The sequence below is a fragment of the Sapajus apella genome, unplaced genomic scaffold, assembly GCF_009761245.1.
Source record: "Sapajus apella isolate SASKATOON/1434 unplaced genomic scaffold, GSC_monkey_1.0 scaffold16, whole genome shotgun sequence".
In the NCBI taxonomy this organism is placed as follows: domain Eukaryota; kingdom Metazoa; phylum Chordata; class Mammalia; order Primates; family Cebidae; genus Sapajus; species Sapajus apella.
In genome coordinates, this window is record NW_022436956.1 from 6,251,066 (window position 1) to 6,277,920 (window position 26,855).

Below are 26,855 nucleotides of genomic sequence, written 5' to 3' on the forward strand. Positions count from 1 at the left end.
TTTTTTTTTTTTTTTTTTTGCCTAGAATTGACTTGGCTATGTGGGCTCTCTTTTGGTTCCATTTGAAGTTTAAGGTGGTTTTTTATAGTTCTGTGAAGAAGGTCATTGGTAGCTTGATAGGGATAGTGTTGAATCTGTAAATTACTTTTGGCTGTATGGCCATTTTCACGATATTGATTCTTCCTAACCATGAACATGGAATGTTTCTCCATCTATTTGTGTCCTCTCTGATTTCGTTGAGCAGTGCTTTGTAGTTCTCCTTGAAGAGGTCCTTTACATCCTGTGCTAGTTATATTCCCAGGTTTTTTATTCTCTTTGTAGCTATTGTGAATGTCAGTTCGTTCTTGATTTGGCTCTCTTTAAGTCTGTTATTGGTTTATATGAATGCTTATGATTTTTGCACATTGATTTTTTGTATCCTGAGGCTTTGCTGAAGTTGCTTATCAGTTTCAGGAGATTTGGGTCTGAGACAATGGGATCTTCTAGATATACAGTCATGTCGTCTACAAATAGAGACAATTTGACTTCCTCCTTTCCTATTTGAATACCCTTTATTTCTTTTTATTGCCTGATTGCTCTGGCTAGAACTTCTGATACTATATTGCGTAGGAGTGGTGAGAGAGGGCATCCTTGTCTAGTGCCGGATTTCAAAGGGAATGCTTCCAGTTTTTGCCCATTCAGTATGATATTGGCTGTTGGTTTGTCATAAATAGCTTTTATTATTTTGAGATATGTTCCATCGATACTTAGTTTATTGAGGGTTTTTAGCATAAAGCGCTGTTGAATTTTGTCAAAGGCCTTCTCTGCATCACTTGAGATAATCATGTGGTTTTTGTCTTTGGTTCTGTTTATGTGGTGAATTATGTTTATAGACTTGCGTATGTTAAATCAGCCTTGCATCCCCGAAATGAAGCCTACTTGATCATGGTGGATAAGCATTTTGATGTGCTATTGCAATCGGTTTGCCAGTATTTTATTGAAGATTTTTGCATCTAAGTTCATCATGGATATTGGCCTGAAGTTTTCTTTTCTTGTTGAGTCTCTGCCGGGTTTTGGTATTAAGATGATGTTGGTCTCATAAAATGGTTTGGGAAGGATTCCGTCTTTTTAGATTGTTTGGAATAGTTTCAGAAGGAATGGCACCAGCTCTTCTTTGTATTTCTGGTAGAATTCGGCTGTGAACCCATCTGGACCTGGGTTTTTTGGGGGGGGTAGGCTCTTAATTGCTGCCTCAACTTCAGACCTTGTTATTGGCCTATTCAGGGTTTCGGCTTCTTCCTGGTTTAGGCTTGGGAGGATGCAAGTGTCCAGGAATTTATCCATTTCTTCCAGATTTACTAGTTTATGTGCATAGAGATGTTTGTAATAATCTCTATGATGGTTTGTATTTCTGTGGAATCTGTGGTGATATCCCCTTTATCATTTTTATTGCGTCTATTTGATTATTCTCTGTTTTCTTTTTTATTAATCTGACTAGTGGTCTGTCTATTTTGTTGATCTTTTTGAAAAACCAGCTCCTGGATTTATTGATTTTTTTGAAGGGTGTTTTTGTGTCTCTATCTCTTTCAGTTCTGCTCTGATCTTAGTTATTTCTTGTCTTCTGCTAGGTTTTGAGTTTTTTTGGTCTTGCTCCTCTAGCTCTTTCAATTTTGATGAAAAGGTGTCGATTTTAGATCTTTCTTCACTTCTCATGTGGGCATTTATTGCTATATATTTTCCTCTAGAGACTGCTTTAAATGTGTCTCAGAGATTCTGGTATGTTGTGTCTTCGTTCTTGTTGGTTTTGAAGAACATCTTTATTTCTGCCTTCATTTCATTGTTTATCCAGTCAACATTCCAGAGCCAATTGTTCAGTTTCCATGAAGGTGTGTGGTTCTGAGTTAGTTTCTCAATTCTGAGTTCTAACTTGATTGCACTGTTGTCTGAGAGACTGTTATGATTTCCGTTCTTTTGCATTTGCTGAGGAGTGATTTACATCCAATTATATGGTCAGTTTTAGAATAGGTGTGATGTGGTGCTGAGAAGAATGTACATACTGTGGATTTGGGGTGGAGAGTTCTGTAAATGTCTAATAGATTTGCTTGGTCCAGGTCTGAGTTCAAGTTCTGGATATCCTTGTTAATTTTCTGTCTCGTTGATCTGTCTAATATTGACAATGGGGTGTTAAAGTCTCCCACTATTATTGTATGGGAGTCTAGGTCTCTTTGTAAGTCATTAAGAACTTGCTTTATGTATCTGGGTGCTCCTGTATTGGGTGTGTATATATTTAGGATCGTTAGCTCTTGTTGCATTGATCCTTTTACCATTATATAATGTCCTTCTTTGTCTCTCTTGATCTTTGTGGGTTTAACGTCTATTTTATTTGAGGTAAGGATTGCAACTTCTGCTTTTTTTTGGTCTCCATTTGCGTCGTAAATCTTCCTCCCTCCTTTTATTTTGAGCCTTTGTGTATCCTTGCATGTGAGATGGGTTTCCTGGATACAGCACACTGATAGGTTTTGGCTTTTTATCCAGTTTGCCAGTCTGTGTCTTTTGATTGAGACATTTAGCCCATTTACATTTACGGTTAATATTGTTATGTGTGAATTTAATCCTGCCGTTTTGATACTAGCTGGCTGTTTTGCCCGTTAGTTGATGCAGTTTCTTCATTATGTTGATGCTCTTTACCATTTGGTATGTTTTTGGAGTGGCTGGTACTGGTTGTTCCTTTCTATGTTTAGTGTTTCTTTCGGGAGTTCTTATAAAGCAGGCCTGGTGGTGATGAAATCTCTGAGTACTTGCTTGTTCGTAAAGGATTTTATTTTTCCTTCACTTATGAAGGTTAGTTTGGCTAGATATGAAATTCTGGGTTGAAAGTTCTTTTCTTTAAGGATGTTGAATATTGGCCCCTACTGGCCTACAATATCTGGCTTGTAGGGTTTCTGCTGAGAGATCTGCTGTGAGTCTGATGGGCTTCCCTTTGTAGGTATCCCAACCTTTCTCTCTGGCTGCCCTTAGCATTTTCTCCTTCATTTCAACCCTGGTGAATCTGACGATTATGTGCCTTGGGGTTGCTCTGCTTGAGGAATATCTTTATGGTGTTCTCTGTATTTCCTGGACTTGAATATTGGCCTGCCTTGCTAGGTTTGGGAATTTTTACTGGACAATATTCTGAAGAGTATTTTCCAGGTTGGATTGATTCTCTCTGTCAATTCAGGTACAACTATCAAATGTAGATTAGGTTTTTTCACATAATTCCATATTTCTTGGAGACTTCATTCATTCCTTTTTACCCTTTTTTCCCTAATCTTGCCTTCTTGGTTTATTTCATTGAGTTGATCTCTGATATCCTTTCTTCTGCTTGGTCAATTCGGCTTTTGAAACTTGTGTATGGTTCGCGAAGTTCTCGTGTTGTGTTTTTCAGCTCCATCAATTCACTTATATTCCTCTCTAAGTTGTTTATTCTCATTAGCATTTCATGAAATCTTTTTTCAAGGTTCTTAGTGTTCCTAGATTTTTTATTTTTTGGCAGTTTTCTATTACCATATGAGTCTTGCTGCTTGTTATTGGTATGTTCAGAGTTTGTATTTATTCCTGGTTTACTCTAGGAGGTTTGTATAATGTATTTCCAGGAATTTATCCATCTCCACTAGGTTTTCTAGTTTGTGGACATAAAGTTGTTCATAGTATCTTTGAGTGATCTTTTTATTTAAGTGGTATTAGTTGTAATATCTCCCATTTTATTTCTAATTCAGCTTAGTTGGATCTTCTGACTACTTTTCTTGGTTGATTTTGCTAATGGTCTAGTGATTTTGTTTATTTTTTCAAAGAGCCAGCTTTTTGCTTTTTTTTTTTTTTGTATTTTTTTTTTCTTGTTTCATTTTCATTTAGTTCTGCTCGGATCTTGATTATTTCTTTTCTTCTGCTGGGTTTGGTTTGTTCTTGTTTCTCCATTTCGTTGAGGTGTTATCTTAGTTATCTATTTGCGCTCTTTCAGACTTGTGCTGTATTCAAAAGGTTTTGATAGGTTGTGTCACTGTTACCGTTCAGTTCAAAGAATTTTTAAATTTCCACCTTAATTTCATTGTTGACACAACAGTCATTCAGGAACAGATTATTCAACTTCCATGTATTTGCATAGTTTTGAGGGTTCTTTTGGAGTTGATTTCCAATTTTATTCCACTGACAGAGTACTTGCTATAATTTCGATTTTCTTAAATTTGTCAAGATTTGTTTTGTGGCCTATCATATGGCCTATCTTGGAGAATGTTCCATGTGCTCATGAAAAGAATGTATATTCTACAGTGGTTGGGTAGAATGTTCTGTAAATATCTAAGTCCATTTGTTCTAGGGTATTGTTTAAGTCCCTTATTTCTTTGTTGACTTTCTGTTGTGATGACCTTTCTCATGCTGTCAGCAGAGTATTGAAGTTCCCCACTATTATTGTGTTGCCATCTGTGTCATTTCTTAGATGTAGTGGTAATTATTTTATAAATTTGAGAGCTCCAGCATTAGGTGCATATATATTTAGGATTGTGATATTTTTCTGCTGGACCAGTCCTTTTATCATTATATAATCTCCTCTTTGTCTTTTTAAACTGTTCTTTAAAATTTGTTTTGTCTCATATAAAAATAGCTACTTCTACTTTCTTTTGGTGTCCGTTTGCATGGAATATCTTTTTCCACTCCTTGACATTAAGTTTATGTGAGTCCTTATATGCTAGGTGAGTCTCTTGAAGATAGCAGATACTTGGTTGGTGAATTCTTTAGGTGGAGCATTTAGGCCATTTACATTCAACATTAGTATTGAGATGTGATGTACTATTCTATTGATCATGCTAGCGTTGCCTGAATACCTTATTTGTTGGTTTTTCATTGTGTTACTCGTTTATAGGCCCTGTGACTTTTATGCTTTAAGGTGGTTCTGTTTTTGTGTATTTTGAAGTTTTCTTTCAAGATTTAGAACTCTGTTAAGCATTTCTTATAGTGCTAGCTTGGTAGTGGCAAATTCTCTCAGCATTTGTTTGTCTGAAAAAGACTTTTTTTTCCTTTCATTAATGAATCTTAGTTTTGCTGGATACAAACTTCTTAGCTGATAATTGTTTTGTTTCAGGAGGCTAAAGAGAGGATTCTAATCCCTTCTAGCTTATAAGGTTTCTGCTGAGAAATCTGCTGTTAATCTTATAGGTTTTCCTTTGTAGGTTACCTGATGCTTTTGCCTCACACTCTTACAATTATTTTCTTTGTCTTGACTTTAGAAACCCCAATGACTATGTACCTAGGTGATGATTATTTTGCAATGAATTTCCTGGATGTGCTTTGAGAGCTTCTTATATTTGGATGTCTAGATCTTGAGCAAGCCCAGCGAAGTTTTCGTTGACTATTCCCTCAAATATGTTTTCCAAACTTTTAGGTTTTTCTTATTTCTTGGGAACATTAATTATTGTTATGTTTGGCCATTTAACATAATCCCAAACTTCTTGAAAGCTTTGTTCATTTTTAAATTTTTTTCTTTGTCCTTGTTGGATTGGGTTAATTTGAAAGACTTGTCTTTGAGTTCTGAAGTTCCTTCTTTTACTTGTTTGAATCTATTTTTTTAAACTTTCCAATGTATTTTGCATTTTTCTAAGTGTGTCTTTTACTTCCAGAAGTTGTGATTGTTTTTTTATTTATGCTATTTCTCTGGAGATTTTTTTGTACATCTCTTGTATCATTTTACAGTTTCTTTAAGTTGGTTTTTACCTCTTTCTGGTACCTCCTTAAGTAGCTTTATAATCGACTTTTTGACCAGGCACAGTGGCTCATGCCTTTAAACCCAGCACTTTGGGAGGCTGAGGTGGGTGGATCACCTGAGGTTAGGAGTTTGTGACCAGCCTGGCCAACATGGTGAAACCCGGTCTCTACTAAAAATACAAAAATTAGCCAGGCGTAGTGGCATGTGCTTGTAATTCCAGCTACTCCGGAGGCTGAGGCAGGAGAATCGCTTAGACACGGGAGGTGGAGGTTGCAGTGAGCTGGGAACATGCCAATGCACTCCAGCCTGGATGACAGAGCAAGACTCCATCTCAAAATAATAATAATAATAATAAATACATAAATAATTAACCTTCTGAATTCCTTTTCTGGCAATTCAGAGAGTTTTTGTTTGGATTCATTGCTGGTGAGCTGATGTGATCTTTTGGGGGTGTTAAAAAACCTTGTTTTGTCATCTTACCAGAGTTGTTTTTCTGGTTCCTTCTTATTTGGGTGGATTATGTTGGAGGAAAGATCTTGGCTTCAAGTTCTGCTGTTCAGATTCTTTTGTCCTACAGAGTGTTCTTGATCTGATGCTCTCCCGCTTCCCCTAGGGATGGGGCTTCCTGAGAGCTGGACTACAGCGATTGTTATTGCTCTCCTGGGTCTAGCCACTCAGCAGAACTACCAGGCTTTGGGCTGGTGCTGGGGAATGTGTGCAAAGAGTCCTGTGATGTGATCCATCTTCAGGTCTTTCAGCCGTGGATACCAGCACCTGTACTGGTGGAAGTAGCAGAGGAGTGAAGTGGGGTCTGTGAGGGTTCTTGGTTGTAGTTTTGTTTAGCATGCTAGGTTTCTTGAATGCTTGTTATGCTAGCAGTGATGTTGTCACATGGACAGACTCAAGTCCTATAGTTAGCCAGGATGTTATAGTTTGTGGAATTAGCTTTGTTTTCTCCTTTTTTGGAGCAGTTTTTTAATGAGTTGCTGTAATGTCTTGAGTTGGTTTGCCTCCAGCCAGGCAGTGGTGTATCAGCTGTGGTAGTATAGAGGGGTTATAAGCTTGCCCTAAGGTCTCCTGGATAAGTATTTTGGTTTCTCAGGTGATGGTTGAGGTCATCGAGTTCCCAAGAGATTATGTCTTTTGTCTTCAGCTACCAGGGCAAGTAGAGAAAGACCATCAGGTGGGGGTAGGGTTAGGTGTGTCTGAGCACAAACTCTCCCCTGGGTGAGGCTTGTTGCAGCTGCTAGGGGGAGAGGGAGGCCCGGATTGGGGTATAATTCTCAGGCCAATGGAGTTATGGTCAGGGGATTATGACTGCTTCTGCTGCATTATACAAGTCACTAGGGAAGTTGGGGAAAGCTGGCAGTGACAGGTTTCGTCCAGCTCCCATGCAGCCAGGAAGGCCAATCTCACTCCAATCCTTGCCCATCAACAGCACCAAGTTTATATCCAGACAGCTGGTGAGCAGGGCTGAAATCTTGCCCCAGGCTATAAGACTCCCTACTGAGAAAACATACAGGGCTTTCAGGCTTGACCCCTCCCCATCTACCTTGTCTTCTGTACTCTTATCTGTACTTCCTGTTCACCTCCTTCACCCAACCTGGATTCTTTCCAGGAAAATTTGTACTCAGTCAAAGTTATTACAGATTTGAGCTGGAACTTTGCTTTTTCCTGTGGTCTGTCCCCAGTTCCACTGGCAGCCCTCCCAATGAACCCCTGTGAGATAAAGTCAGAAATGGCTTCCATGGGCCTCTCTAGGGACCAGGAAGAGCCCAGGAAAGTGTCTAGGGGCTTCTTCCAGCTGCTGCCTCTACTTTTATATTTCACTCAGCTCTCTAAATTCGTTTCTGTTCTAGGTAAGGTTAAATCTTTCTTCTATGATCTGGATTTTCAAGTTCCCCAGTGAGGATGTGTGTTCAGAGGCAGACTTCCCCCTCTCACACTTTGGGCACTCACAGTTTTTCACCTGTCTTGTGGAGTTTGCATTAGCAAACTACTTTTTTCCGAGAGCCTGTGAATTCTTTTGGTTTTCCTGGTATGTTTCCATGAGGGTTCTGGGAGCAAAAATTTATGATGTGAGTCTCCACATGCTGTTCTGTCCGTCAGAGTGGGAGCTGCAAGTTAGTCCTGCCTCCTAGCCACCATTTTTCTCCTTTCTTCTTTTCTGATGTCTGTGTTCACTAATGTAGATATTTCTCTAAGCACTGCTTTCACTGCCTCCCACAAATTTGGGTAAGTTGTATTTTTGTTTTCATTTGGTTCAAAATATTTAGTAATTTATCTTCAGATTTCTTCTTTTACCTGTGTTTTATTTAGAACTGCATCATTTGATCTCCAAGTTTTTTGGTATTTTCCAACTATTTTTTCTATTATTGACAAATAGTTTAATTTTTTTTTGTGATCTTGTTACTGAAAAGAGGTCCTGATCCAGATCTTGGATCTTGCACAAGAAGCAGTTTGGGGAGAGTTCTTAAAGTGGAAGCAAGTTTATTAGGAAAATAAAGGAATAAAGAATGGCTACTCTATAGGCAGAACTAACAGCATGGGCCACTCTTTTTTTTTTTTTTCTGTGAGACAGAGTCTCGCTCTGTTGCCACGCTAGAGTGCAGTGGTGTGATCTTGGCTCACTGCAACCTCTGCCTCCTGGGTTCCAGTGATTCTCCTGCCTCAGCCTCCCAAGTAGCTGGGATTACAGGCATGCGCCACCACGCCCAGCTAATTTTTTGTATTTTTAGTAGAGACCGGGTTTCACCATGTTGGCCAGGATGGTCTCTATCTTCTGACCTCGTGATCTGCCTGCCTTAGCTTCCCACAGTGCTGGGATTTCAGGCGTGAGCCGCTCCTGACCTCATTGGCTGTTTTTATGTTCTTTCTTAATTATGCACTAAATAAGGGTTGGATTATTTATGACTTTTCTGTGAAAGGGGTGGTAGTTCTCAGAAGTGAAGATTTGTCTCCTTTTTAGATCATATAGGGTAACTTCTTGATGTTGCTATCACATTTGTAAGCTGTTGTGGTGCTAGTGGGAATGTCTTTGGGTCCATTATAATTAGTGTATAATGAGCAGTGAGGATGACCAGAGGTCACTCTCATCACCATCTTGGTTTTGGTGGGTTTGGGCCAGCTTCTTTACTGCATGCTGTTTTATCAACAAGGTATTTGTGACCTGTATCTTGTACCAAACTCCTCTCTCATCCTGTGACTCAGAATGCCTAGCCTCCTTGGAATGCAGCCTGGTAGGTCTCAGCCTCATTTTACCTAGCACCTATTCAAGATTAAGTCATTCTGGTTCAGACTCCTCTGACACTCTGAGAGCAGACATACTATGATTTCTGTTTTTTTAAAAACTTGTTATGGTATGTTTTATGCCCCAGAGTGTGGTCCCCAAGATATGGTGAATGTTTCCCAGGAGCCTCAGAAGCATGTGTAATCTGTTGATATTAAGGTATCCCATCAATATCAATTATATCTAGTTGTTTGATGATACTGTTAAGTCAACTATTTTCTTACTGATTTTCTGCCTACTGGATCTATTCATTTCCGATGGGGGGTATTAAATAATTTTTGTAGAGGTTGTTAAATAATTACAACTATAATTATTTCTCCTTGCAATTTAATCAGTATTTGCCTCACAGTACTTTCATAGTCTCTTTTTAAGCACATAAATATCGTTTTATGTCTTCTTAGAGTATTAATCCATTTGTCATTACTCAGTGCCCCTATTTATTCCTCATAACTTTCTTTGCTCTGAGGTCTGCTCTGACTGAAGTAAATATGGCTATTTTTGCTTTTTTAATTAAAAAATTAATATAGTATATTATTATAATTTTATTTATCTTATATTTAAAGTTGATTTCTTTTAGACAGTTGGATCCTGTTTTTGATCCACTCTGACAATCTGTCTTTTAATTGGTATGTTAGACCATTGATGTTTAAAGTGATTATGGATATAGTTGGATTGATATGTGTCATTGTTTCTATTTATTGCCCTTATTCTTAGTCCCTGTTTTTGTCTTCCATACTTTGCCTCCTTTTTGTATTTTTCCAATTTTATTGTGGTATATATACTTGTCAAATAAAAATTGCATATATTTAAAGCGTAGAATATGTTTTGATATGTGTATGCATTATGCAATGATTATTGCAGCTAATTTACATATCCGTCACCTCACAGTTAACTTTTTGTGCACGTGTGGTGAGAATACTTATGATCTATTCTCTTTTAGTGTTTTTAATTGAGCATTTTATATGGTTCCATTTTCTCTCATTTCTTAGCATATCAATTATATTTTTAAAAAGTTTTTTTTAGTGGTTCCACTAGAGTTTCTGATATATGTTGTAACTAATCCTAGTTCACTTTCAAGTAATTATACTGCTTCATGGATTGCACAGGTGCCTTGTAATAAAAAAATTTGTAATTTGTCTCTATCACCCTTTGTATTATTACTGTCATTCATTTTACATATAGAAATCATACGTAAGCATGTACATACACACATGCCCCCATACACATACATAAAAACATACATAGTCAAATACATTGTTGTTGCTATTATTCGAGCAAACTGTTACCTGTTATATCAATTAAGAATAAGGAAACAAAGTTGTATTTTACCTTCACTTATTCTTCTGCATTACTTTTCCATTCTTTATGTAAATACAGGTTTCTGATCTGTATCATTTTCTTTTTATTTAAAGAACCTCTTTTATATTTCTTACAGAGCAGGTCTGCTGGCCAAAAATTTTTGTTTGGCAAACTCTGTTTTCATTTTTGAAGGATAATTTTGCATAGTACAGAATTCTAGGTTGCTGGATAGGGGTTATTTTAACACTTAAAACATTTACTCTACTCTCTTCTTGCTTCTGTGGTTTCTGAGAATATGCTGAATATAGTTCCAATCTTTCACCCTCTATAGGCAAGGTGTTTCCCCCGCAAACCCCAACTTCTTTCAAGATATTTTGTTTATCTTGGATTTTCTGAAGTTTTTTTGTGTGCGTGTTGGGGGGGATACAGTTTATCCTGCTTTATGTTCTCTGAGCTTCCAGGACTGGTGGTTTGGTGTCTTGGTCATTGTCGCTTCAAATATTGGTTTTGCTCCTTTCTCTGTTTCTTCTCCTGGTATTCTCAGTATGTACACATCATACATTTTATAGTTTTCTCACAGTTTTTAGATGTTCTGTTCCTTTTTCTTCAGTCTTTTCTCTCTTTGCATTTCAGTTTTTGTTGTTTCTATTGTGGTATCCTCAAGCTCCAATTCTTTCCTCAGCTGTGTCCAGTCAACTCATGAGTCCATCAAAGATATACTTCATTTCTGTTTTTGACCTCTAGCATTTCTTTTTTATTCTTTGTCAGAGTTTTCAATCCTCAGCTTACATCTATTCTTGCATATTGTCTACTTTTTCCTTTACAGTTCTTAGGAGATTAGTCATGGTTCTTTTAAATTATTGGTCTGATAACTCCAAGATTCCTGCCATCTTTGACTTGTTCTGATGCTTGTTCAGTCTTTTCAAACTGTGTGTGTGTGTGTGTGTTTTGGGGGCTTTGCTGTAATTTTTTGTCGAAGGCAGACATAGGTACTGGCTGAAACGAAGTACAGTAAATAGGCCTTTAGTAATGTATTGGTAAGGTGTGTGTCGGGGGAGCATTCAATTATCTTGTGATTAGGTCTCAGTCTTTTTGTGAGCCTGTGCCTCTGAACTATGAACTTCACACATGAATCTCAGTCCACAACCATCCATCTTGCACCTTTAGGTGGGACAGGATGACTGGAGTGGGCTGGAGTTTGGTATTCCCCTTCTCCCCAGTGGAAGGCTCAAAGAAGCTGGAGCTGGGTTTTCTTACTCCAGAAGGTGAGGCTGTGGCAAGAGTTTATCCTGAGGGCAGACCTTGTTAAAAACACAGTGCTTGGATGTGTTTCAAAAGTTTTCTCCTCTCCCTCTTAAGAGCATGAGGAAATTTTTTTTCAGATAGTCATTGTGAGGACCTGGTTGAGCTAACTGAAGTATGTTGAACCCAGAACTCTGGGTTCTCCTAGAGTTTTTAATGCTCAGACTTGTCATTCCTGAGCATCTAGCAATTTATCAATTGTAGATTAAGTTTTCCTACCCTAGTAGTAGTTCCCACAGAGGTTTCTGCTTAAGGATTTCTGCTCCAGGTAAGTTACAATTCTATATTTTTACCTGTCTACCTCTAATTTGGGAGGGGGGTAGTAATTTGTTCTGTGACCCCACTTCTGCGACAAATTTAAGGAAGATCTGTTGATTTTCACTTTGTTCAGCTTTTTACTTGTTAGGATGTAGTGGTCACTTCTGAGCTCCTTACATAGACTGGTAACCAGAAGTCCAATGATTACTTTGTAACTAGACATTGGTCACTTCTGAAATGCAACTGTATCACAAATGTATTTTTGTAATGGTCTCTCATTTCCATGTGGTACTTGGTAACAAAACCAAATGAACTAGAAGTTGAGCTGGCAGAACAAATACAAAGTGCATAAGAATATATTTTAATACCTCTTTTAAATATATCTTAAATACCTCCATGGGAAGAATGCCTCAAGCAAATAAGACCAACAAATTTCTTTTTTTAGTGACTCACATTCTGAAGTTACTTATTTTCCCCACCTTAAATACTTATTACTTATTCAACCTAACTACAACTTTGTACCCTTTGACCAATGTCTTTTTACTTTCTCCATCCTTTAGCCTCTGATAACCACCATTCAACTATGCTTCTATGAGTTCAGTTGATTTAGATTCCACATGTGAGAACATGTGGTATTTGTCTTTTTTTGCCAGGCTAATTTTAGTGCCCATAATATCCTCCAGATTTATCAATGTTGTTGCAAATGACAGAATTTTCTTTAAGGCTAAATACTATTCTGTTGTGTATGTATACCGTATTTGTTTTTATCCACTCATCCATTGATGGATGCTTAAGTTGATTGTATAACCTGGCTATTGTAAATAAGGCTGCAGTGAACCAATGAGTGCAGATACCTTTTTGACATATTGATTTCAAATCCTTAGGCTATATATCCAGATGTGGGATTGCTGAGTCATATGGTAATTCTATTTTTAGTTTTTTGAGGACCCTCCATATAGTTTTCCAAAATGGCAATACCAATTTATATTTCCAACAAAAGTATATGCGGGTTCCTTTGTTTCCTTTTCTCTACAGCTTTGCCACACTTACCATCCTTTGTCTTTTTGATAATAGCCATTCTGACAGATGTGTGATGATATCTCATTGTGGTGTGAATTTGCACTTCCCTAATGACTAGTGATATTGAGCATTTTTTTTTTCATAATATCTGTTGTATATTATCATTAGAGAAATGTCTGTTCAGTGCTTTTGCCCATTGGGTTATTTATTTATTTTCTGTAGGGTTCTTTGAATTTTGAAAATATATTTTGAATATTAACCCTTTATAAGATATATTTTTTCCCAATCTGTGGGGTTTTTTCTTTGCTTTGATAATCATTTTATTTACTGTGCAGAAGCTTTTTAGTTTGATATACTCCCATTTAAGACTGATTTCTTTTTGACTTCTTTTAAGCAGAAAGTTCAATATTGTAGTATAATAAGCCATTTGATAAATAACATCAGTGTACATTCAAGGAATTTTCTTAACTGTAACTCACTGAGTGCTACAACTCTCAAAGGGTTAAGTAGGTTATAGCTCTCAAAAGGCTAATAGTTTCATCAGATAATTTGATTAAACGTACAACTATAGTTTGGTAAGTTATATGTTATAGTAGGATACAATATACTCAGTAAAAAGATTGGCAAAAAGGTGAATATATTTTTTATAAAAGAAGAAATAAAAGTGACCAAGACATAGGAAGTTGTATCTAGCTTCATTAAGTCAATAAAAGTCAATAAAATGGAACATACTATTTTTCACCCACTGGACATTTTTTTAAGTCATTATTTTTAGTATTGGTGAGGATGCATTGAAATAGGTCCGAGCAGTAAAAATTGGTACAACCTGTCCATTTTTAGGAATTTTGTATGTGTTTATTTTAACTTTTCATTTTATAATGATTTTAGACTCATATAAAAGCCATAAAAATAGTACAGAAATATCCCATTTACCTTACCTAGCTTTTGCTAATTTTTAGAAATTAATGCTAAGAAAGTATAAGACATTGCAACATAAACTTCAATACAAATGTGTTATTTATAATCTTGTTATCAATTATTGTATTGTCATCTTAGAACTCCCAAATCTATCAGTTTGGAAGTGTACCTTTTTCACAATCAGTCTTTATTAGTGGAGGCATTGTTCTAGTGTCTGGGCATGTTAACAATTTAACCAAACTAATATTTGCCTGCTACACTCCATGAGTGATAGATATATGAGCAATATAGCATGCAAAAGTTATTTTTATTCCAGACAGCTTTAATAATGAGAAAAATACCAATAGAGATAGCTAATAATTAAGGAATTGTTTCCAGGGAGTCCTGTTAAACACCTTACATGGATTATTTCACTTATTCTTCTGACAATCACAGGTACTATTAGCTTCCCCATTTTATAGACGAGGAAAACTGTGGAATAGTTACCTAAGGCCAAGTGACTAGCATGTAGCCTATGGTAGTATAAATTCAGATCCTGCAATCCCAATTACTGGTTGCTATTCTCATTCTTTCTTTTTTTTCTTCTCTCTTCCCTCTGTTTCACACTCATGGAGCTCAAGAAATCTATTATGTAAGACAAGGGGAAAATGTTATTCCAGCTAGCATGTATTAAGCTATTTCTATCTGCCTACTACTGAACACTTTACATTGATTTATTTGATTTAATTCTTAAATAACAAGGTTTCACAATTGGGATATTGTGGTCCTAGAGCCAAGCTTTTAGCTGTGTATTTATTTCAGGAGTTGGTATATCTAAATATATTCAACAACTATACAGTTAACGTTAGTTAAGGTGTAGTAAGGACATTGGCAAATTTGAGCTGGCTGTGCTATTTCTAAAAGTTTTCAAATACAGTTTTTAAAAACACTGTAGGCCATACCCAGATCAGAAGATACAATGGATAAATTTAAAATACTATGGGTGATGGCCGTAAGACCTTCTTGTTCAGGTGAAATTTAAATTATTTTATTGGATACTTATTTTCATACTCGTTCTTTAACATACCTATGTGAAAATTTTAGCAAACTACCTAATCTGTGATTATTTTCATAATGAAGGAAGTAAAATTTTATGTTCCTTCTTTTTGGTGAGATACTGTGAATTGAGGGGACAATCTCAGACTTGGATCAAATGTTTAACAATATTTGTCAGTTATAAAGATGATTTTTCCAATGTATTAACAGATGAAAATCTTGTAGAAGTCAATACGTAAAAGTTATTGTAATAGAGAAAATGAACAGGATTTTGGGAGTAATAGGCAATTCATACAAAAAGAAATCTTAATAATACAAAAAGATGCTAAGCTTCACTCATAATCAAGGGAATGCAAATTAAAAGAAGATACCATTTCGTCTCTGTCTGGTTAGCGGTAATGTAAATTCTGATGATGCCAAAAATTGGCAAGGATTTGGGAGCAGTGGGAACTCATACCACTGTTGGGTGAGTGAATTGGTATTACCACTTTGGAGACCAGTTTGTCGAATTTGAAATAAAGTTGATGATACTTGTACATCATAACTTGGCAATTCCCAGGAAAGCTTTGGGCAGAAGGTAGTGGTAGAACTGAGAAACAAAAGGAGTTTGCTTGAGCAAAGCATAAAAGAAAGAGCTTACATGACAGGAAGAACAGAAAGCACTTTAAAAATCATGAAGGCAAGGAAAGGAACATTCAACTCATGCAAATCATTCAACATAACTGGAAGCCAAGAAAGGGAATGGAAGAGTAGCCAGTGAGATCAGTCTGGAAATTCAGACAGGGCCCAGGTAACGAAAGCTGTGATATGTGGAGATAGTTTGGGTTTAATCCTGTAGACCAGTGTCTCTCAATTCAGGTTGATCCTCAGAACTAACTGGATCCCATTCCAGACTTAGTGAATTAGTGTCTCTTAGACTTGAAGACTGTTCTTCAAGTCTCAGTCACATTGCTTCTCTGCCTTTTGGCCAAGGTCAAGGGTAGAAGTCTCAGCCATATCTATTATTTCTTTCTTAGAACCCTCTGAAAGAGAGAGTTAGTAATGGCTTTTTGTTTGTGTAATGGAGGATTACAATCCAAAGTGGGATTATACAAGTTTAGCATGTTAGTTTTTGATTCACCTGTAATTATAAATCAGCACCCTCTCATGAGGTAATACCCTCTGTTTCTGTTCCAGTTGTCTGGGGCAGTTAGAGGAACTGGTTACTCTGAAGGCTTTTTCTTTCAGACCCTCCAGAGTTTTATGAGCAAAAAGGCTCTACATAAAATTAGATTAAATTGCAAAACTATATGCTATACAGTCCTGATGTGCTCATCATTACTCACCACAGGAGCTTTTGAAAGACTTGTTGTTTTTGTTGCTGTGTGAGCTGATAAACTCTGTATTTTATGGTTGGGGGTGCAGGGGAGAAGTTTAAAGGCAAGGCGCATTAGCAATATTTCAGGTAAGAAAGGCTCTTTACTGAAGCTTGAGCAATAGGATTGAAAAGGAAGTGATAGATTCGAGAGAAGATTAGAAGATAGATGTAATAAATATTCTTTATGAGTGTGATTTTAAAAAAACGAGCTTGTGAGATTGGGCAAAAAAGGGAAGAAGGCCTGAGAGGAAGGGAGAGCTGAGGGTTCTAGGTGCTCTATGCATATCAAATGCTTATAGAGGAAGACTTCAGTAGGTTTGGTTTTTGAGTATATTTCCGATGTCAGTCACAGAAAATGTTGGTAGTAACAAATCAAAACCTGATTTTATTTTTCTTTAATTTTAGTTAATATTCTCCTACCCAAAGTTGTTTTATGGTTTTTTCTTTTTGGTAGATTTAAGGTCACATGTTATCTTAAACATTTAGCAGTTATTGTTCTGAAAGAGATGCAGTAGATTTTGACCAGCAGTAGGAAGAGGGTTGGTAGAGAGTTCTATCTTATTTTCAATTATTGGCCCTTTAATATAACTCATTAGAGTGTTTTGCGGTTTTAGCTGTTAGCTTTCAAGTTAATAGAAACTTCTCATTTGAAAATATAAATTCTCATGAATAAAATAACGTAGAATAAGGCCTGATTCATAAGTATTTCCCAATAAAGATGAATTATAGGAGTTTCTTTTTTCTACCAATAGGGAAAAAGTTGGATTGTTAAAAGAAGTTATGAAGATTTTCGGGTACTTGATAAACATCTTCATCTATGTATATATGACCGAAGATTTTCCCAGCTCTCAGAGCTTCCCCGTTCTGACACCCTAAAGGACAGTCCAGAGGTAAGTGTTCAGTAGTTTAGTACATTTAGCACAGAGGTAATCACTATATATGAGTTTGCAGAAATTTTTGTCTATATACTCAACAAAAGCTTATATTGAACACTCAGGATGATTACTGGGTCTACTTGCCTGTTTCATAACTGAAAAGGTAGTAATGCTAAATATAATGTTTAGAATTAGAGTAGGTTCAGTGTATGATTTTATAATGGAAAACAGCTCATAACATAATATATAAACAACCAATATATATGAGCAAATCATTCTCCAGAGAGCATATAAAATGTGGAAACAAAAATATGGAAAAACGTGGCCTTTCATGATCAAAGAAATTAATATTAAAACAATGTTGCTTGAGTAGTTTATGACAATATGCTGTATGTATGCATGCACCGCCACTCCTACAAAAAATATCTAGTAAAAACATAAAAAATTTCTAAACATGTTTAAGCAGAAGAGATTCTTTATAGCATCATTAAACCAAAAGTACCCTCAGGGAATCAAAATTGTGAGGAATGTTTAAAAGTAGATGGGATAAGATTTATGGGAGAGAGTAAATATAACCTAAACATGCTAAACATGTGAGTGAAACAGGACTGCAAAACACAAGGAAACTAGAAATTTTACACATAGAAACTGAATAAGCAGAATAACCTAGAGGAGCAAACAGAAGGCTTTTTGAAGGATGATTACAATCCTCTGAGAGAAAGTGAAGCTGTCACATCCATGAAATGGATTTAAATAAAATGAAATCAGAGATGCCATAAATGAATATATGATCACTTAAATTAATTTTAATAATAGTAAACTGTACTCCATACAGAATGTACCCAGCTGAAGAGAGAGTTGGATGATCAAGCCAAGTCATTTATAAGCATACAACCCCTGGAAGGGACAGAAGGTTAAACGTTGTGAGAGAACAGTTGGAAGTCATGGAGAATAGGTTCAGAGAAATTTCTGCTGATGGGATTTATAGGAGGAGGGAGTGGATGCAAGGAAATAATTAAAAATTGGTGTAAACCTCCCCAACCCCTGATCTAAATACAGCAATGTTCTGAGATTCAGTGGGTTCATTAAGCGCTAACATGTATGGGCACTGCACCAGGGTCTCAGAAGTGTCTTAAAACCTGGATCTCTTTGTACCATAGAAAACCTGGAAGTCCCTTTATCTGCATTTCTCATTTCTGCTTTATTTTTTTCTGTTTCATTTTTTTTCTCTCAGATTATCCTACAACATGACCACTACCAAGAGGTCTCAGGTTTCTTATCCCCTTTTAAGAGACAAGCCAGATTGAGCTAGAATCTGTGTCACAATTCCTAATCCCTAGATTAACTTTTGATGGGTCCAAGTAATATTAGGGCACACTGCTGAACCAATCAGCTGAACCATGGTGTAGGATCACATATGAACATGGCTGCTCCTGCCACAGCCACAGTATGGAAGATTACAGTTGGCCTTGGGGGAAAGGTTTTCGAGTACTAGGGGAAAACTGTAGGATCACGTATGAACATGGCTGCCCCGGCCACAGCCACGTACATGGAATATTACAGTGGGACTTCGGGACAAACGTTTCCAAGTAGTACGGGAAGTCTAGGCAGAAAAGCCAAATATGGATCTCCTATAGTTATCTTTTTGCATTTTCAGTACAAAAATAGAAATTCATAAAATTAGAAACCATGGAATAGTATGATTGGTGATGATAAGGGGCTAGAAGTTGAAACTCTGCAGAAGACAGAGGCTGAGTTGCTATGTAAGTGCACATTGTGCCACTGGTAAGTTTCTGTGAAGAATCTTCTGTAACTATCAAAAGGCCTAAAGATCTATAGATTTTTTTCTTCTAGAAACCATCAGTTTTCTCTGTAAGAGAGCATAGTATCTTTCCTCAGAGTTACACTGACTCTTTTTCTTTTCAGTCGGTCACTCAGATGCTTATGGCTTACCTGTCACGCCTTTCAGCTATTGCTGGTAACAAGATCAACTGTGGGCCCGCCCTTACCTGGATGGAGGTATATTTCCTAATTCACTTTTTGTGAAAAATGTATATTTACATTATCTACTTAAGAAATTTGATGTTAACTTAATTTTGATATCTGTTGAACTTTAGAAATCAAAGAAATGGAGTATATTCTCATCATCTCGGAGACTAGACAGATACGAGATACAGGAAATATTTTTTCATCTCAAATCTTTATTTGATAATCTTGGAAACTAATCTTAATATTTCTTGTAAATGTCAGTGATATTCAGCAAAGTATACATGTTTTTTAGTTGACTTAGTAATTGAAAATATTTTTCAGTTATTTTTGAACCAGGGACAACCTTGTAAAGTGTTCTACTTAAGAGTAAGTATTGAGTGAAGCATTTTTTTAGTAAATAGATTATATATTTATTCTAAATTTGCATATATAGAGTTACATTGTTTTCTCCTTCCATTGGAAATTGGGAATGCAAGATGGAAAGTGGAAAGAATGTGGAACTATGGGCCAACCTGCATTGAGATCTTGGAAAAAGTATTGAATCTCTTATAAAATACATAGCTTCTTTCATCTTTAGCATCTTCACCTTTAAATGATAAGTATTTTTTAGAGTTATGAGGATTAAATTAAACCATATATGTTATGGCACAGCACAATGACTAGCATATTTTGACTACCCAGTAAATGGTAGGTTTTTTTTTTAAAGACTCTTGGGTTATTGTATCTCTAAATTAAAATGTATTTCTTATATAGATAGTCAAAGAAGCATTCAAATCCGTGTCTTTCTCATAGTACGTTTTCTGTGTGATAGATTGATAATAAGGGAAATCACCTTTTGGTTCATGAGGAGTCATCTATCAACACTCCTGCTGTTGGTGCTGCCCATGTCATCAAGAGGTACACTGCCCGGGCCCCTGACGAATTGACCTTGGAGGTAAATAGCTAAGAAGTTGTTTGTTATTTGATTCCTGCTACCTTTCTGGCCTCATCTTTGTTCTTAATCATTTCCTTAATTAAAAAAAAATGAAAAGCACCAGGTTTTTCCATAGTCGTTTATCTTTCAGCCTGTAGTATCTTCTAGTTTTGTTTAAGTGATAGTACTCATCCTTGAAAACTGAGGTTGTCTCCTTTTTTTTTCTTGGAAGTTATTCTTGATCTCCCTTCCCTCACTCCATGCAAATACATACCCCCAGAAACCTGAATTGAATGACATTCTGAACTGTACTCATAGCTTATCGCTGACATATCACTTATTAGGTTTAATCATGATTGTTCTGTTTGTCTCAGTGAGCTTTTTGGAAGCAAGGTCTGTCTTTTGTTTTTGTACCTAAAACAGTACCCAATGATACATTTTTTTTTTACATATTGTTGAAAGATTCAGTTAAAGAACAGATAAAAGGTGAAATGAACTTATTTTGCTATCAGATATAAAAGGAGGGGAATTAAATTTTTTCCTTTAAAAATATGTATTGGCTGATGAGAGAAAAAATGCTGACAGTTATTAAATTTAAGAAATAACAGTATAACTTTTTACTACTTGGAATCTGAACTGTTTTCAGACTTTTAGGTTCTGTACAGAAAGAAATGTAGGTCTTAGAATGATGATGTTAGCAAATATGGCTTTGCAAAAGTGGCTTATATGTGATTTGAAAGATTCATTGTGCATATACAAAAGAAAAATTCCTAAAGCATTATACTGTATGTTAGTAACGTTATTCTGAAGTTCTTGACCATGTTTTATTATAGATATCAGCACTTCTTTTGATTGAAGACTATAACTTCTGTTGAATATATTATTAAAAACTACTGTAATTTTTATATTTATGATTTTATATGAGTTTCTGTAAACTCACTAGTTTTCCTTTTACAGTGAAGAAAATTAGCTCTTTGGTGGAGATAATTATATTTTACTATCTTTTGAAAGAAGTGTAGTCATCATCAAATTTTACATTTACTAAGAATAACCCATCTTAAGCCCTTTTCTATATGATTAAATAAGATATGTCAAGAGCTCAGTACAGTACCTGGCACAGGGTAAGCACTCACTAAATGTAATATTAAGGGAAGCTACTGTTGTTTCTAAATATGAATATTTAAATCTATCTTTTGTAAGTGAATCTGATCACTCTCAGTGACAGCAGTAACAGTAGTTTAACAGAAATGATGATAATGGTGTGATGCCTAGCATTTAAAAATCTTATGCTATCAGTCTAGCTTTCTGAAGTTACTGCACATGTGTTAGCTGGATCACAATCTTTGTGCTGCTTAACTTTTTGTAGACCTCTCCTTAAATCAAAAGATAATTAAATTATTTTTAAAAAGAAGTGATACTTTTTTAAAGAAATTATTGGCTAGAGCATAAATAGCACTTTAACTTTTTGTACAGTTCAGATTTAAATTGTAGATATAACAATTGGTTTAAAATTTAACTAAAACCATTTTGCTTAATTGATTCTCCTAGGTGGGAGACATTGTTTCTGTTATTGACATGCCCCCGAAAGTGTTAAGCACATGGTGGAGAGGCAAGCATGGATTCCAGGTAGGCAACAACAAATTAGGCATGGGAAAATTCAAAGAAAAATTTTCTTTATGTTTTAGTAATACTTTTGTTTATAATAAGTACTGACTGATAATGGACTTTGTCATCAGAAATTTTGTCAGCAACACAGAAAATGCAGATGATAATGATAATCGATTTAGATTCCCTTTTCTAATTACTGTTGTGGTTGTTTCTTATCTCCTTCTTTAAATGGTGGTATCTTTTAGGTTATAAGGCCTGTGGAGCAGCCTTGCTTTTAATATTGGTTTTTAATCATGATTCACATATATTTCCTCTCTGGAGTTAAGTCAATTTCATTAATATTTTTCTATAAAAAGACATTGTAACTGTTATGTAAACTTAGTTTTAATTACAGAACAATAACTGAATGTAAAGCAATCTCATTTCTTTTTCATATTTGGTAGTCCTTTTATCTGTGGTTTCCATTTCCATGTTTTCAGTGACCTGAGGTTAACCAAGGTTCAAAAACATTAAATGGAAAATTCCAGAAATAAATAATTCACAACTTTTAAACTACATACTGTTCTGAGTAGTGTGATAAAATCTCTCCCTGTCCCACCCAGAACGTGAATCATCTCTTTGTCTAGCATATCCACACTGTAGACGCCACCTGGCCCATTAGTCATTCAGTGTCCCTCTCAGTTATCGGGTTGACTGTTGAGGTATTGAGGTCATATGTTCAAGTAACCCTTATTTGGCTTAATTGTTTTACTTAATTATTGGTTATTGTTATGAATCTCTTACTGTGCCTAATTTGTAAATTAATTAAACTTTATCATATGTATGCATGTATAGGAAAAGCATCCTGTAAGTAGGGTTTGGTATTATCTGTGATTTCAGGCATCCACTGAGGGGTCAGAACATATTTCCTGCAGATAAGGAGGAACTACTTTATGGCTAAACAGTTTGAGACCTGAATGACATCTCTTAGACTGACTTAGCAACTAATTTTTGTAGGATAGATGGATTTTCTTTTATCTCTTAAAACTATAGAGGAGTCTTTGAAAATGCCTTAAAATTGTATCCTTAATATATAGCCTGTGACTTTTTGTGGCCTACTTATATACAAGTGTACTAAATGCTACATAAATAAAATACTCATGCTATATTGTTAGAACTTTGATTACCATTGTATAAATACTTTGAGCTCTAACTACATATTAAATAAAAATGAATTATTCACTTTTTATAAAATATATTTTATTAAAACATTATAATACCATTTCAAGCAGTATAAGATGGTGGATAAGAGTGTCTGTGTTTTAATCTTGTGTTATCTCAGGCGAATTATTTAATTCTTTGTTTCTCAGTTTCCTCATTTGTAAAATGGAGATTATAGGAATGTTGTTTGCCTCACATGGTTATTTGAAGATTAAATATGTGAAAATAAAAATAGAACGTACTTAGTTAGACCAGGCCTGAGGTATACTTTTTGATCAATAAGTGTTAATTTTTAAATTTCAAGAATTCTGTTTTTTATTTTCCAAGTTTAATTTTATCTGTTCCTTTCTCTATTATGAAAGCATCTATAGTAATTTAATTTGGTGATTATGACCAGAAAAATACTATCACATTACCCCACAATTCTTCTTGTTTGTGCTATTGAGATCCTCCTCCATCTGTGCTCTCATTTCTTACCAGCTGTGAATAATAAATGCTTTTGATTAAATCAAAACTAAATAGAAGACTACAGTTATCTTTGTTGTATTAAGGGGTCAGTTCTTCATGTCAGTGGAAATGAACAATAGACTTAAGGGTCTCAAAGATGATCAAAAGACAAATTTGGCTTTAAAATAGCAGTTATGTTTTGGTCTTGATGTTACTACTAACTTTCATATATGTGTTTATCATATATATGTTCATATATGTATAACATTCATACACACACACACACACACACACACACACACACATACACACACACATATAAACACCTAGAGAAGTTATTTGCCTTTTTTGAACTTCAGTTTCTTAAAATCAGAGGGTTTCATTTATAATCTTTCTGTTCCTTCTCAACATTTAAATTCTATGATGGTCTTCCCTTTGTTTAACAAATATTTATTGAGTACTGATTCTGTGCTAAGTATATAGCTTTATACTCCAAACTTTTGTTGAGACTAACAGTTTATTACTTCACTTTTTTCAAAGTGAGTATAAATTAACTAGTCTAAAACTAGTTAAACATTAGTTTATTGCAAAAACAAATTATTGAAAACAAAAATAAAATATCTTACTTCAGGGGTTGATTTGTAACTGATAATGAAAATTTTTTCCTATAGGAATGTTGTTTTTCATCTTGATTGGTCTTAGAAAGGCAATTGTATCACCATGGATCATGTTGGAGTATGCCTGTGAGAAGAGGCATTGATGTGGGGGGGTGCCCGTGTAACCAGGAGCAAGGAGCAAGTCTTTAAATGTCACTATCAAAACTTTTTTTAAAAAAGGAATTCAGTATTTTAAGGTAGGAATCCACAGTTCAGCATTCCTTGCTCTTCCTACACATTAGTCCATTTCTAAGAGCACTCATGGCTAATTGCAGGGAAAGGTGTGAAAGGGAAGACATGTTGAGCATCTGTTACCTGCTAGTATAGCTCAGTACTTTGCATGCAGTGTTTTCTTTCATTTCACAAAACTTCTGGGTACTGTCCTCCATTTTTATGGAGAGAAAACAGAATTTTTGAGAGTTTTAATAAGTAGTCAGGATGTTAAATCAATAAGTGATGGAGTAGAGACTCATATCGAAGTCTGCTCCATCTCATTGCCTGAAGAGCACTAAGCATGATTTCTACATTCAATCTCAGATTACTAATGTTCTGCACCTCAGTTTTCTACCCTATAGAAAGGAACATCTTTCCTGCTCAACCAGAGAGAAATAATAGTGTAATGATTAGACAACTGTGGAGTGCAAAGCATACATGTTTACTGGTGAAAACATTGCTGTTACTGTGTGTTATGTTTTTATGTGATGATTAATAAATTGTATGCTGGGGAAAAACTCTTCAGACTGTTCACGAAGTCCCCCACCTTTGTTAGCTAGTTATAAATTGTAAGCATGTGCCCCTTCTGGGAGACACTGTGTTAAGAGAGGAAGACTGTCATGGTAACTATAAGTCAGAGATCTTTCCACATCCTGATTTTCAAGTTTAACTGAAATAATAGCTTAGTTCAGTGTTTTTTATACTTTTTCTTTTAATCCAGTGGAATTATTAATCAAACAGAATCATGCACAGAACCTCAGTGTGATAAAAGGTAACCATGGAGCTTTCCTGATTCACTCAGTTCAGAAACACTGGGCCTTATCCCCATGCAGCCTGCCTGGCTGGTCTCCTTCAGGCCTTCTGCAGCAGCTCCAAGGGGCCTTAGTAGGGGTGAAAAACAGTGAGTTTAGCTTACTAGTGGAGTAGATATATTGCATCAAAAGCTGTTTTAAAATTTTAATTTTAAAAAGCCAGCCAATAGTCTAAAGTTAATAGAGAAACATGTTCTTTATAAGGATATTTTTCATGACTCCTTTTAAAAGGATAATATCTAGATTTTTAAATTTCTCTAATGTAAATTATGTCTGAATTCCTGGTACTTCATATATTCTGATGTGGATGGGGGATATAATTTCAGAAGGCAAATAATCATATACATACGTGTGTGTGTGTGTGTGTGTGTGTGTGTGTATGGTGTGTATGTATGTGTGTATTTTTTTTCTGTTATTGGGCATAACAGATGACCCACTGATACTTATGTCAATGGGGGCTGTTTCTAGAGTTTATTCATTCCTTAATTGGTCTGTTAGGTACTGTGTTAGTTTGCTAGGGCTACCATAACAAAATATCACAGACTGGGTGGCTTATAAACTAATAACAAATATATTTTCCTACAGTTCTGGAAGCTAGAAGTCAAGGTGCCCGAAGGTTTGTTTTTTTTCCAAAAGGCTTCTCTCCTTGGTTTGCAGATGGTCACCTTCTTGCTGTGTCCTTACACAGCCTTTCCTCTTTGTGTTTGTCTGTGTCCTAATCTCCTCTTCTTATAAGGACGTTAGTCAGATTAGATTAGGGGCCACCTCATGTAACCTAATTACCTATTTAAAAGTTCCCATCTCTAAATATGCAGTTGATCCTTGAACAACACGTGTTTGACCTTTGTGGATCTACTTACACACAATTTTTTTTTAACCAAACACTATTGAAAATACAGTATTTGTGGGATGTGAAACTCTCATATGGAGGGCAGACTTTTGGAATATGATGTGGGATTTGAGTGTGTGTGGATTTGGCTATATGAGGTATGCTGAGGGATCACTGTAGTCACACCATGAGTTCCTGGGGGTTAGGAATTCAACATTATGACTTTTTGGGGAGAGGGGCACAATTTTTAGCCCATAATAGATGTCAGCCAGTCTTGAATGGAGAGGTTGGTTGGACCTCTTTAGGGTTGGCCTGAACACACTTCAGGTATTCTCTTACGTAGACTTACTGGGGAACAGGTCCCTTCCTGAGCCAGGCTGGTTGCCAGGCCAAAGTCAGGCAGGACATGGAGGACTAGCAGACCTCAGTACTCTTCTTGGGGTCTCTCTGATGAGTGGGGAGGTTCAGGGCTCACCAGGACTCCCTGGGAGGTGCAGGAGGGCTTCCTAGAGAAGGTAACACTGAAACACAGTGTTGCACGTGTCTTCTGCTGAGAGTATGTCCAGGTGACCCTCTGATGCTTCTGTCAGTAGGTGCAGGTGTACAGGCCAGGCAAGGAACAGCATGCATGTTGGTCAGCCAGCTCAACTAGGTCTGGTTACATGTGACCCCTGTAAACTGGGCTCTGTCTGCAGAACACAGAGGAGGCTGTGCTTCACAGAGGTGACAGTGTCTTCTCTAGCATTGTAAAGGAGACAAGGACCTCATCTTGGTGTTGGTATCACCAGTGGTTTTTCTAGGGATTGAGATGATTTAGTTCAGACCTCTCTCAGGAGAGAAAGGGAAGAGGAGCAAGGATGTGGACTACTGCTTCCTACAATGGAGGCTGAGTCAGCTGAGGTGTCACCCTCTTGAGCACTGCTGCAAAGCTTTCTTAAGGCACATTGTTGATACTCAGGCGCAGTATGTCTGCACTGGCAGCTCTGCTCAGTTCAATGTGTTCATGGCATGTTATCTGGACTCCACTTTTCTTTTGTCAAGGTCGTGTGTGTGTGTGTGTGTGTGTGTGTGTGTGTGTGTGTGTGATCTCCTGGCCAGCTGTTAGGGCATGACAGAGCACAA

At 36.2% G+C, this 26,855-nt stretch overlaps 1 protein-coding gene across 6 annotated transcripts in view; it reads left to right on the forward strand.

The window, feature by feature from the left end:
* Positions 1 to 26,855, forward strand: part of ARHGAP32 (Rho GTPase activating protein 32) — a 312,493-nt gene that overhangs the window by 193,243 nt on the left and 92,395 nt on the right. For all 6 annotated transcript variants that reach the window (XM_032285000.1, XM_032284999.1, XM_032285001.1 and 3 more), the window contains 4 exons: positions 16,944 to 17,081; positions 18,993 to 19,085; positions 19,867 to 19,989; positions 21,517 to 21,594. In XM_032285000.1, coding sequence (XP_032140891.1) covers positions 16,944 to 17,081; positions 18,993 to 19,085; positions 19,867 to 19,989; positions 21,517 to 21,594 — 432 coding nt within the window. The remainder of the gene's footprint in view (positions 1 to 16,943; positions 17,082 to 18,992; positions 19,086 to 19,866; positions 19,990 to 21,516; positions 21,595 to 26,855) is intronic.